Source organism: Spinacia oleracea, chromosome 5, assembly GCF_020520425.1.
Source record: "Spinacia oleracea cultivar Varoflay chromosome 5, BTI_SOV_V1, whole genome shotgun sequence".
Classification (NCBI taxonomy): Eukaryota; Viridiplantae; Streptophyta; class Magnoliopsida; order Caryophyllales; family Amaranthaceae; genus Spinacia; species Spinacia oleracea.
Window position 1 is genome coordinate 86,624,027 of NC_079491.1, and position 13,698 is coordinate 86,637,724.

Sequence of the window (13,698 nt, forward strand, 5' to 3'; positions counted from 1 at the left end):
GGGGGAGTCGCGTTGGAGAAACTCGTACTCCTTGAATGATACAAGACGTTGTTTCATTCTTTTGGTTATCGCTTGTAAATGCGCAGGAATTCCGTCGGTATGGTCCGACTGTCGGTAGAAAACCCGACCTTAATTATTTGGTGCTTGGTGGGCTCCCAACACCCTCAGTTTCCCTCAGTGGTTTTTGTTATTATTATTTTACCCGTTCGAAGCTAATTCCTATTAATCTGTGATTTAAGAGTCGTGTCAAGTCTCGAGTCTGTCTCCATGATTAATTGTTTACTTGAATGGATTTTGCATGTGGATTATCATTATGGTTGAGTGAAGCATGTTAGACTAGGCTTTCATTCTAGCTTGTTCGTACTCAGCTTTTTGCTGACTTCGTGCTTCATGTCTTTCGGTCATGGCTTTCTCCATAATGTCCCTATGATGATCCATCATTGCACTTGCATTGTTGCGGAGTAGTTTTTAATAAGCAGGTTCGTAGAGATAACTTGCGGGAGATGTTATCATGGGAATAGTGTTGAGAGACTATTTCATCTTCCGTATTTATAAACTCTATTTTGATTTTAAGTCATGACTACTACTATTATTACTTAAACTATAGTTAATGAGTTTTAAACAATTTAATGCCTTGGTTTTGGCCCTCAATGGTTCTAGTTTGTGAGATGATCAATAACTATTTAATATGTTTTGAAAGTTAGTTATTTCCGCTGCGTAATTCTGGTAAATAGCCTTAGTCGTTATCACGGTGGCTGTAATATCTTTGTAGTTCTTTTATATTAGTCGGAAAAAGGTAATTATAAATATAAGGAATTATCAAGGTGTTACAATAGATTACAGGGAGCTCAACAAAGTCACAATCAAGAATAAGTATCATTTGCCTAGGATAGATGATCTTCTTGACCAATTGAAAGGAGGAGGAATCTTTTCAAAGATCGATTTGAGGTCAGGGTATCATCAGTTGAGAATCGCAGAGCACGATGAACCAAAGACTGCATTTAGGACTAGATACGGTCATTATGAGTTCACTGTTATGCCTTTTGGGTTAACCAATGCGCCTGCAATTTTTATGGACTTAATGAACCGAGTATTCCATGCATTCTTGGACAAGTTTGTAGTGGTTTTCATAGATGATATTCTGGTATATTCCAAAAGTGAGGAGGATCATGTTAAACACTTGAGGTCAGTGTTGAGTACCCTGAGAGACAACCAGTTGTACGCAAAATTCTCGAAGTGTAAATTTTGGCTGGAGAAAGTTGCATTTTTGGGACATTTTGTGTCTAAGGAAGGAGTTGCAGTTGACCCTACAAAGATAAAAGCTGTTAGTGAGTGGCCTACGCCTAAAAGTGTCACTGATATTCGAAGTTTTCTTGGTTTAGCGGGTTATTACAGACGCTTTGTGCAAAAATTTTCTAGAATCGCCAAACCAATGACAACCTTGAAGAAGAAGGAATAGAAGTTTGAGTGGAACGACCAGTGTGAAGAAGCATTCCAAGCTTTAAAGACGCGATTGACAACCGCGCCGGTGTTAACCTTACCTGACTAGAGTGGTACCTATGATCTGTACAATGACGCCTCTAAGAATGGCTTAGTTTGTGTTTTGATGCAGAACGGGAAGAAGTGGAGTCGCTGACACCTTGTATAACAAGCAAGTCACAGGCGGCCCTGGACGCCCTTATCGTATGCAGTGATCACAGTTTACCTGAAAGTCCAATCAGAGAAACCAATCAGGATCTCCAAACCCCACAACCTTAAATGTCCCAACTTTCCTAATTCACACCCCAACAGTTGACAGTAGCATGAACGGTAATTGACGCACTGTCTGAGATACAGTCGTCAAAGAGGCCAGTCGAGCACGAGGAACCGGTATCGACTAGAGCCGTTCGCAAGAGAATCCCGGTTGCCAATTAGGAACCTTTTGGAGACTTTGAAGCAGGAGTCAGATCGGAGAGTCGACAGACCCATCGACGGAGGAATCACCAATCACAATCGGCTTCCCGTCAGACAAACCATACGGCCAAAGGATTCTCCTTTGTGCGAAGATATACTAGAAGAACCCATGGAGAAAGTAAAGATGCTGACAATAAAGTATGATGGTACTGCTGATCTGGAAGACCATTGCACCACCTTTGAACAACACATGATGCTTTACACCAACTCAGATGCGATGTGGTGTAAGGTTTTCCCTTCCACATTGTCTGGAGTAGCGAGCAGCTGGTATAAAGGTCTGCCGGCCGGGTCGATATACAATTTCCCATAGTTACAAATGGAGTTCACACGCAGATTGATTAGTCGACAGAAAAGAAAGAAGTCGTCTAGAGAGCTCATGGCAATAACTTTGAGAGACGGGGAATCACTAAGAGACTACCTGACCAGGTTCAACAACGAGTCGATTACAATCCCAAAACCGCAGCAAGAGATAGCCGTCTTGGCATTGATGAGAGGGATGCATGACTGTGAGATCAAGAAATATTTGGGAAGGAAATCTTTTATTAACCTTGGCAGTGCTTTGGCAAAGGCACACGAATATGTCAAAAGCGAAGAACTGATGATGGTTCCCGGGCAACAACAACCATACCAGCAACAAGCATCATATCCCAATAAGAGGGAAGACAATATAAACATCCACGGCCAGTCGGGGGGCAAAAAGAACAGTCAGAAACAGGGAGGAAATTATACCGGAAAAAGCCGGCAGGATAGCAGGCACTCGAGGCCGTATCAAGCCTTCCAAGAGTACACACCGCTGAACATAAACAGGGCCACGATATTCAACGTGAATAAGAATGAGAATTGGAAACGACCACCGCCCATGATCAAGAGAGATAGAAACATGAGAAAGTTTTGCGCCTTCCATAATGACTGCGGTCATGTCACAGAAGACTGTCTTGATCTGAAGGACAATATCGAAGAGATGATAAGAAGGGGATACTTCTCCCAATACAAAGCCCACCAAGGAAACAACAACAACAGTCACACCCAGGGAAGGCAGCAAGCCCAATTACCGCCTCCCTACCAACCACCGAGAATAGAGCATAGAGCCCCTGAAAGCAGCCGAGAGGGAGAAATTAGGGGGCACCGCAACAAGGAAAAGAAACCGACTGTGTACGTCATCTCGGGAGGACCCATTGATGGGGGAACAATCAGCGGGGCCAATCAGGACCTGATAGAACACCGCCATCTGATCAACTACCACAACACCCGACCTTGGCCGATCCCACCACCCATGCCAATGGTATACTTCTCACAAGATGACTGACGAGGAATAATCTTCCCACATGATGACCCGCTGGTACTCGAGCTGGAGATAGCCCGGGCACCAGTAAAAAGGATCCTAGTCGACGGAGGGAGCTCCGCAAACATAATCTTCTGGGAGGCCTTCAAATTGTTAAAGATCGGCGAGAATGAGCTGACTAGGGTCAACTACCCGGTAATCGGATTTTCTGGAGCTACGGTATTCCTTGAGGGCATCGTAGGTTTTCCAGTACGGATGGGAGAGGGTGAGAAAGCCCGAGATTTAATGGTAAACTTCCTAGTCACAAAAGTACCGGCTGCATACAACGTTATAGTCGGCAGGCCATTCATTCACGATGCGCAGGCTATCGTATCAACTTACCATCTGGTGATGGTATACATATCCAATCTGGAGAGAACTAAAAGATTCAGAGGCAGTCTAGAAGCCGCGAGGTTGTATTACCTAACGTCCCTAAAAACCCCTGCAAGAATAGTACCGCCAATCAATATTGCTAGAGAAGCGACAAACAAGCGACCATGTCAAAAGTTAACCATGGATACCTTCGACAAAAGGCCAATCTCGCATGCGAGACCGTCACCGGCAGGGAAGAGGGAGGAGGTAGAGCTTATAGAGGGAGAGCCCAGCAGAACAGCCAGAGTAGGGATGGACATACATCCTACCCTGCGTATAAACATGATATGCTTGCTACGAGAGCACGTAGACATCTTTGCTTTCTCTATAGACGATATGCTGGGCATAAATCCGGGCATCATGGTTCACAGGTTGAGTGTGGATAAGAATATAAGGCCGGTAAAGCAGAAAAAGAGGAATTTCTAGACTGAGAAGATTGAGGCCATCCAGGAAGAAGTCGATAAACTACTGGCGGTGAACTTCATCGAGCCATGTGATTACCCAGAATGGCTAGCCAATGTAGTAATGGTAAAGAAATCTAGTGGACCATGGAGAATGTGTGTAGACTTCAAGAACCTCAATAGAGCATGCCCCAAGGACTGTGTAACACCCTGATAATTCCTTATATATATATATATTTATAATGCCTTTTTCCAACTAATATAAAAAATTAACAAGATATTACCGCCACCGTGATAACGGCTAAGGCTATTTACCAGAATTACACAACGCAAAATAACTATATTCAAATCGTAAAAAATAGTCAATGGTGTGACTACAGAGTCGGAACCGTTACGGCCCAAAACAAAAACCGTTAAAAATCCATTAAATGATGATTAAATAAGTTGTTTAGTCATGGCTATAAAATAAAATAGAGTTTATAAAATACGGAAGTAGGAAAACTTAAACTCTCATCACAATCCCATGATAACTTCTTCCGCAAGTTATCTCTAACAACCTGTTTATTCAAAATCTACTCCCTAACAATGCAAATTCTATGGTGGATCATCATAGGGTCATTAAGGCGAAGGCCATGACCGAAAGACATGAAGCAGGAAGTGAAGAAAAGTCGAGTACGAACAAGCTAGAATAACATTTTATCCTAACATTCTTCACTCGAATTAATAACAATAATCCACATGCAAAAGCCATTTAATAAACAAGTAATTATGAAGACAAGACTCGACACTTGACACGACTCCAGACTCACAGATTAATAAGAATTAGCTTCAATTGAGTAAAAGAAAAATATCCACAAAGGGAGAGATAAAGGTGTTGGGAGCCTTCCAAGCACCAATTAAATAAAAGTTGGACTCCTACCGACAGTCGGGCCATACCGAAGAAATTCCAGTGCATAAAAGCTTAAAAACAAAAGAATGAAACAACGTCTTGTATCATTCAAGGAGTAAACGTTTTCCGGCAAGACTCCCCCCATTGTTCATACTCAAGGTATATACGTTCCAAGAGTTTTGAAGCTCATTCGGGTTACACTTTACGTTAATTAATATGTTATGTTCAAGGAGACTCAAGACTCAACACAAAACATAACATACAAGCAATTAAACAGTGACACTTTATTTTAATCCTTTAGGACTTGTGATCAAACATAGGACTAAAGTGATATTACTCCCATTGTTCCTTCTCAAACACCGCTGAGATAACCCGACATTTCCAGTTAACAAGCGGGGTGTGCCCATAGCACGAATAGTCCTTAGTTCAATTCACATAAACTTTCCAAACATATTCTACTCGGCGGTAGAATAAATAATGCACTGCGGCATATCCACTAGGCTCAAAGTATGCTAGACATCTCATAAAATAGCATAACCATAAAAACATGCATGTGAAACACTCATACATGCATATAAACTTGAACAACATGCTTGACATAATTCAACGATTATAAAAGATCACAACATGATTGTCCACATAGAATTCATAAATTCAATAATAATTCACACCATGCTCGTTCACACATCAAACATGAATTCTCAACACTTTAAGTTCACATGATACACAATTAATAAACTTCACATAATCCTTGTGGAATAGGTGGTCACCCTAGTCATGTACGTACCTTGAATACCTAAGTAATGGGGCCACTTTGCGAATCACGACTCAAAGCTAGAATTCACCTCCTATAAATAAAATAAAGAAACTTAATTATTATCCATGTTTACTAAATTTCCAGCAACTATTATAGATTATAAAACCTTTGTTTTGATTAGAAATTACTCGTTCATTAATAAATTAATAGTCTCAATTGGTCAATTAAAGTCCTAGTACAAAAACATTGACTTTTGGCCTTTAAAATCATTAAAAATCAACACTTTAAGGCTTTATATTAAATTTGAAAATTAAGTTTGATTCCCATAATTTATATCATCATTAAATTATGTAAATTAATTGCCTATTAGGTTGAGATTAAAACCCTAGCAACAAACCATCATAAAAACCATGTTTTGATAATAAAAATTGACACTTTAATATTTTATTAAATCTGAAAATTATTACTTTTCCAATTAAAATCAATCTCATGAATTTAAATACGAAAAACATCAATATACGGTGTTCATAACCGTTCCAAGCAGTTTAAATAATCAAAACCAATAATAATAATATAATAATTTAAATATGGAATTGAATTAGGATAAAAGTATACGGAGTATGTGGAATAACAATACACAACACACACGAGCACCGTGTGTGTGCGGGCAACAAGGAACGGACAACATCAGCGCACACACCAGCGTTGGGCAAGGGTGAGCTGCAGCGCGCACGAGCACGGGGACAGCGTGGACCAGTGCGAGCAGCGAGGCCAAGGCCTCGTCTAAGCTGGGCGCTGGCTCGTTTCGACGCAACAACAACGCAGTACAACAACATCAGCGTGTTGTGCTTGTGCGACGAGGACCGGGAGCGAGAGAAAAAGAGAGAGGGTGAGGCGAGTGGTGCGAGCAACGCATGGGAGGGGCAGCGACAAGCGTGCACGAAGGCACGGAGTGTGCAGGGCGAGGCAAGGCGAGGCACGAGTGTGCTCGTGCTCGCGGGTGAGGCAGGCAAAGAGAGAGAGGGAGAGAGAGAGAGAGAGAGAGAGAGAGAAAGAGAGAGAGAGAGAGAGATAGATAGAGGGTTATGAAATTTTAGAGGGGATCAAGAGAAGGCAGGGTTGTATTTATAGGTTTCTAGTCCTCATGGGCTTAGGTTTTAGGGATTTGAGTTGGGCTTGCAATTGGGTTTAATTATAATTAATTACAAGAAAGCCTAGTTGGGTGTACCAACGAAATTGGATTGGGCTCAGAATATAATTAAAATAGTTTTGAGTACGACCCAACAATTCCCGAATAAATAAATTCATTTAATTTATTTAGTAAAATTCGGTTTTCGTAAATAATTAATAATTAAATTATTTAAAATAAAATACATTTAAATCACATTAAATGTAGTTAAATTCATAAAATCCTTTATAAATACCTAAAAATATATTTATAAATTCTGAAAAATACGAGGTATTACAAACTGTTACCCACTACCCCAAATGGACAGTTTGGTAGATTCAACCAGTGGTCACGTCTTACTGAGTTTCCTGGATTCTTTCTCGGGCTATCACCAAATCAGTCTAGCCAAAATAGATAGAAAAAAAGCATCGTTCATTACATACGGAGGGGTGTACAATTACAAAGCGATGCCGTTTGGAATGAAAAATGCAGGGGCAACCTACCAAAAACTGGTAGACAGAGTGTTCGCAGATCAGAAAGGGAGATGCATCAAAGTATATGTCGACAATTCAATTTTGAAGAGCAGGGAGGCAGCAGATCACATAGACGGTCTGAGATAAACCTTCGCAAAACTTGCGAAAATATCAAATGAAGTTAAACCCAAAGAAGTGTGTCTTTGGGGTGAAATCCGGGAAGTTATTGGGTTTCCTCGTAAGCGAGAGAAGCATTGTCGCGAATCCCGTAAAGGTAGAGGAAATCCTAAACTTGCCCCCGCCAAAAAGCGTCAAAGATATCCAAAAGCTGACTGGAAGAATGGTTGCGTTGACCAGATTCATCAGTAAGTCAGGAGATAAGGCAACACCTTTCGTTAACACCCTCAAGCAGAACAGAAAAGTCAAATGGGGGGAAGAAGAATCGAAAGCATTCAAAGCAATGAAAGAGCACCTAAAGAAACTGCCCAATATAGCTAGACCGGAAGAAAGGGATAAACTAACACTATACATCTCCGCATCACCAAAAACAGTCGCAGCCGTCCTTATTGTGGAAACAGAGAAAGTACAACAGCGGTTTATTTTGTGAGTCACATTTTAAACGGGGCGGAGAAGAGGTACCCCCTAATAGAGAAGTTGGCATACGCCGTCCTCGTATCGGCAAGGAAGTTGAGACCATACTTCGACGCGCACACTATAGAAATCCCAATCAACTATCTCTTAGAAAAGGCGATTCAAAAAATGGATACATCCGGCAGATTGTTAAGGTGGGCGATCGAGTAATCGGAATATGATCTGGAGTTTAAACCAAGGACAACAATAAAAGCACAAGCACTGTCCGACCTGATAGTGGAAGCGTCCTATGAGGACGAGGAGATCGAACTAGGAACATGGGAAGTCTGGGTAGACGGATCCACCGCTCATACGGTATTGGGTGCCGGCATAGTGATGAAATCACCAGAAGGATACTTGTTTGAATATGCAATAAAGTTCAAGTTCCCATCATCAAATAGTGAGGCATAATACGAGGCACCAATAGCCGGTATTTAGTTGTGCCAATCAGCCGATGCTAGACGGCTGACACTGATAACCGACTCACAACTTGTGGTCAACCAGTTTTCGGGAGGGTATGAGACAAAAGAGCCGGCAATGAAGAAATACTTAGAGATATTAAAACAGGTTACGGCACGGCTAGAAAGGTTTGAGATAAAATTGGTCCCGCGAGCACATAGTGCAATGGCAGACACCCTCGCAAAGTTGGCAAGCTCGAAGGTTGTCGTCCTGAAAAGGTCGGTCATGATCGAAGTATTAAAAATAAAGAGCATAGAAGAGAAAGTAAAAGAAATCATGGTCATTGCAGCCGAAAAATAATGGTACGATGACATGTGGGCATATAAGGCGACACAAGTCCTTCTAGATATCCCAATGGAAGCAAAGAATGTAAAGAGAGACGAACCCTAGTACAACATCTATAAAGGCAACTTGTACAAATGATCTTTCAGTCTGCCTTTGGTAAGTTTCTTGTCGGCCTACCAGTCAGAAAGGCTCATTGAAGAGATACATGAGGGATCCTGCGAAAACCACGTCGGGGGAAAAACGCTATCGTTGCTCTGCCAAAGACAGGGGTACTATTGGCCGACAATGCTGGAAGATGGGCAGAACTATGAAAGAAATGTGAGAAGTGTCAACTATTCTCCCCCGTCATAAAGATTCCAACTAATGACCTGATGCCCATACTCAACCCAATACCCTTCCCCCCATGGGGAATGGATATCATAGGTCCGTTCACAACCGCCTCAGGAGGCAGAAAGTTCCTCATCGTAGCAGTCGGCTACTTCACAAAGTGGATCGAGGCCGAATCGGTAGCAAAAATAACGTCCAACCAGGTACAAAATTTCATCTAGAAAAATATCATAACCCATTTCGGCCTTCCGATTGCCATTGTCTTCGACCACGAGGTCCAATTCGACTGCGCACCTATACAGGCATTCCTCAATATGTATATGGTCAAGTTTGCATATTCCTCGGTATGCCACCCTCAAAGAAATGGCCAAGACGAAGCGGCTAACAAGCAAATGCTCAATGCCTTAAAGAAAAAACTGGAAGCGTGTTTTCCCGAGTTTACTATCAACGAACACGAACAAAGAACTCTAATTGTCGTTCCTCTATTTGGTTCACCGACACGTTTAGATCCGTCTTGATAATCGTAGCTTAGGCAATATTCAAGAGTTTGTGCTTTTTGGGAAGAACACATCCATGGAGGCTAAGAGAGAATTAGGGTTTCTCTCTTCCTTAGGATTTGATGTGTAAACTGAATTGTGTGTGTTGGAAAAATGTACTTAGGTTATTAGAATAACCTAGTAGTCATAATAAGCAAGCCAACCCACTTGGTAGGCCAGCCAACCAAGTTGGTCGGCCAAGCCCACACACGAAGCAAGCAGCAGGCGCGCACTGATGGGTCGTGGGCCGCGTGCCGCTGCTGCTCCCTCTTCTCCTTTGATCCGCGTGAGCCACACAGCCAAGGCCTTTGGGCCAGCGCTGCAATGTCATGCGCGTTGCGCCCATGGGCCTTTCGCTTGTGCGCTCGGTTCGTGGATTGCTTTCGTGTTGCGATTAAATTATCCTTCGACAATTTATTTATCGTTTCGTACTTGACGATCCAATGTCGTATGATACGATTATTCATCTCGCCTAGCTTACGAATATGCGCAATACGATATACGATTTCACGATCCAATGTTAAATCGTATAATTATGTTTTCCGAACTAATTTCCCGAAAAGATATTAAATGAACTTTCGATTAATTTAATCCGGTAATTTGTGACATGCCAATGGTGTGACCTTATAGGTTTAGTCAAGAGTAAGCTGTGAGCCTTATATGCATTAGAACTCACTGATCGGAAGCATTGCTCCAGCTAGCTGTTCCGATCACATGATCTCACTGAATTAATTGTTCGTAATTAATCTGAACCTTGGTATTGGAATAATGCACCTTAGGTGAAGGACATATTTCCTTCAGTCTCCCACTTGTTATTCAGACAAGTGTGCATTCCGATTCCTTTGTCTCTTGGTGTTACTTACTAAAAATAAGGTAAGATCCAATCCATCCTTATTAGGTCCAGAAGTGTTTCTCGAATTACGGAGTTCAACTGTTAAACTTTTTACAGAAGGTTAAACTAGAGGAAAAAGCCTCAAGTGCGGGCTCATTTTAAGGGGTTTAGTGCGGGCTTTTACATGTGCAGCACATGGCCTGCCCGCACTTGATGTTTCTCAAGTGCTGCCAAAATATTGGCAGCACTTGATGTTTCAAGTGCTGCCAATTTGGAAAATGAGCCCGCACTTGACATATTTTGTGCTGACAATTTTAGAATATACTAGAGGAAAAAACATCATAAGTTACCCTTAAAAGGGGCTTATCTTCATAAGTGCCACCAATGGGGGGGTCACTTTTGTAAAATTATCAAAAGTTTCCCTTAACAAGGGCAACTTATGTGAAACTTATAAGTTGCCCTTGTTGCAACAAGGGCAACTTATAAGCTTCACATAAGTTGCTCTTGTTGCAAACAAGGGCACCTTATAAGCTGCACATAAGTTGCTCTTGTTGCAAACAAGGGCAACTTTTGAGTTTTAATTTTTTTTTTTAAAAAAAAATAAAAAAAATCTGCCATATAATTCCTAATATTCTGCAATATAAAATTCTGCATTATAATTTATACAATACTGTTTCATCAAACATCAGCTTGACATTCTCAAAAATGATATAAATTTCAAATTTCCAATAATATTACCGAATTAATTCGAATGTAATTAATTAAATCGATAAATAACAAAAATAATATAAGAGTCACGAATAACTACAAGCCTGCTCTATTTATTACATTGAGGGTAGTTCACAATCGTTGAAGTAAATAGCCCACTTGTCTCGAACTTCATCCAACTCCTCTTTGGTAAAGGGCCCCTCCCTTGGAGTTTTGAAAACCTTTAAAAGAACACCGTACATGCAAACCAATAAATTAAATTAAGTTTCATATGCAAAAACAAAAATTATATTGTTCGCGAAAACAACTTTCTGAGTATACTAAGATTCATTTCAAATTCTTTATGCACATCAAAGGCTAATTTGGCTGGATATAGGTCATTTTTGGCCCAAAATTGCATTTTCGATCCCAACTACCAACAAACGAACCTATTTCCATATTATAAACCTTTTTAATGATTCATATGATTAGTTATATGATTATAAGACTCATTTCAAATTCGTTATGCACGCCTAAGGGTCATTTGGGTCGATATAGGTCATTTATGGCCAAAAATAACATTTTCGATCCCAACTACCAACAAACGAACCTATTTCCATATTCTAAATGTTTTTCATGATTCTTATGATTATTATATTATTATAAGACTCATTTCAACTTCGTTATGCACGCCTAAGGGTCATTTGGGTCGATATAGGTCATTTATGGCCAAAAATGGCATTTTCGATCCCAACTACCAACAAATGAACTATTTCTATATTTTTAACACTTTTAATAATTCATATGATTAGTTATATGATTATAAGACTCATTTCAAATTCGTTATGCACGCCTATGGTTCATTTGGATCGATATAGGTCATTTATGGTCAAAAATGGCATTTTCAATTCCAATTCCCAACAAACAAACCTATATCCATATTCTAAATGTTTTTCATGATTCTTATGATTAATTGTATTATTATAAAACTCATTTCAAGTTCGTTATGCACGCCTAAAGGTCATTTGGGTCAATATAGGTCATTTATGGCCAAAAATGGCATTTTCGATCCCAACTACCAACAAACGAACCTATTTCCATATTCTAAACGTTTTCCATGATTCATATGATTAGTTTTATGATTATAAGACTCATTTCAAGTTCGTTATGCACGCCTATTGGTCATTTGGGTCGATATAGGTCATTTATGGCCAAAAATGGCATTTTCGATCCCAACCTTCAATAAACGAACTTATTTTCAAATTATAAACCATTTTAATGATTCATATGATTAGTTATATGTTGATGAAACTCGTTTCAAGTTCTTTATGCACGCCTAAAGGTCATTTGGGTCAATATAGGTCATTTATGGCCAAAAATGGCATTTTCGATCCCAACTACCAACAAACGAACCTATTTCCATATTCTAAACGTTTTTCATGATTCATATGATTAGTTATATGATTATAAGACTCATTTCAAGTTCGTTATGCACGCCTATGGTTCATTTGGGTCGATATAGGTCATTTATGGTCAAAAATGGCATTTTCGATCCCAACTACCAACAAACGAACTTATATTCAAATTATAAACCTTTTTAATGATTCATATGATTAGTTATATGTTTATGAAACTCATTTCAAGTTCTTTATGCACGCCTAAGAGTCATTTGGGTCGATATAGGTCATTTATGCCCAAAAATGGCATTTTCGATCCCAACTACCAACAAACGAACCTATTTCCATATTCTAAACATTTTTCATGATTCATATGATTAGTTATATGATTATAAGACTTATTTCATGTTCTTTATGAATGTCTATGCGTCATTTGGGTCGATATAGGTCATTTATGGCCAAAAATGGCATTTTCTATCCCAACTCCATACAAACGAACTTATTTCCATATTCTAAACGTTTTTCATGATTCATATGATTAGTTATATGATTATAAGACTCATTTCAAGTTCGTTATGCACGCCTATGGTTCATTTGGGTCGATATAGGTCATTTATTGTCAAAAATGGCATTTTCGATCCCAATTACCAACAAACAATCCTATATCCATATTCTAAATGTTTTTCATGATTCTTATGATTAATATCTTATTATAAGACTCATTTCAACTTCGTTATGCACGCCTAAGGGTCATTTGGGTCGATATAGGTCATTTATGGCCAAAAATGGCATTTTCGTTCCCAACTACCAACAAACGAACTTATATTCAAATTATAAACCTTTTTAATGATTCATATAATTAGTTATATATTTATGAAACTCATTTCAAGTTCGTTATGCACGCCTAAGGGTCATTTGGTCGATATAGGTCATTTATGGCCAAAAATGGCATTTTCGATCCCAACTACCAACAAACAAACCTATTTCCATATTCTATATCTTTTTCATGATTCATATGATTAGTTATATGTTTATAAGACTCATTTCAAGTTCGTTATTCACGCCTATAGGTCATTTGGGTCGATATAGGTCATTTATGGCCAAAAATGGCATTTTTTAACCCAACTGCCAACAAACGAACCTCTTTTCACATTCTAACCCTTTTTCATGATTTATATGATTAGTTAGATGATTATAAGACTCATTTAAAG

The 13,698-nt window shown here is 39.6% G+C and overlaps 1 protein-coding gene across 1 annotated transcript; it reads left to right on the forward strand.

The window, feature by feature from the left end:
- Window positions 1-2,269: 2,269 nt before the first annotated feature.
- LOC110798229 (uncharacterized) lies at window positions 2,270-3,259 on the forward strand. The gene has a single exon (XM_022003404.2). It carries the CDS (start codon window positions 2,270-2,272, stop codon window positions 3,257-3,259), a length of 990 nt encoding a protein of 329 aa, XP_021859096.2.
- The last annotated feature ends 10,439 nt before the right edge of the window (window positions 3,260-13,698 follow it).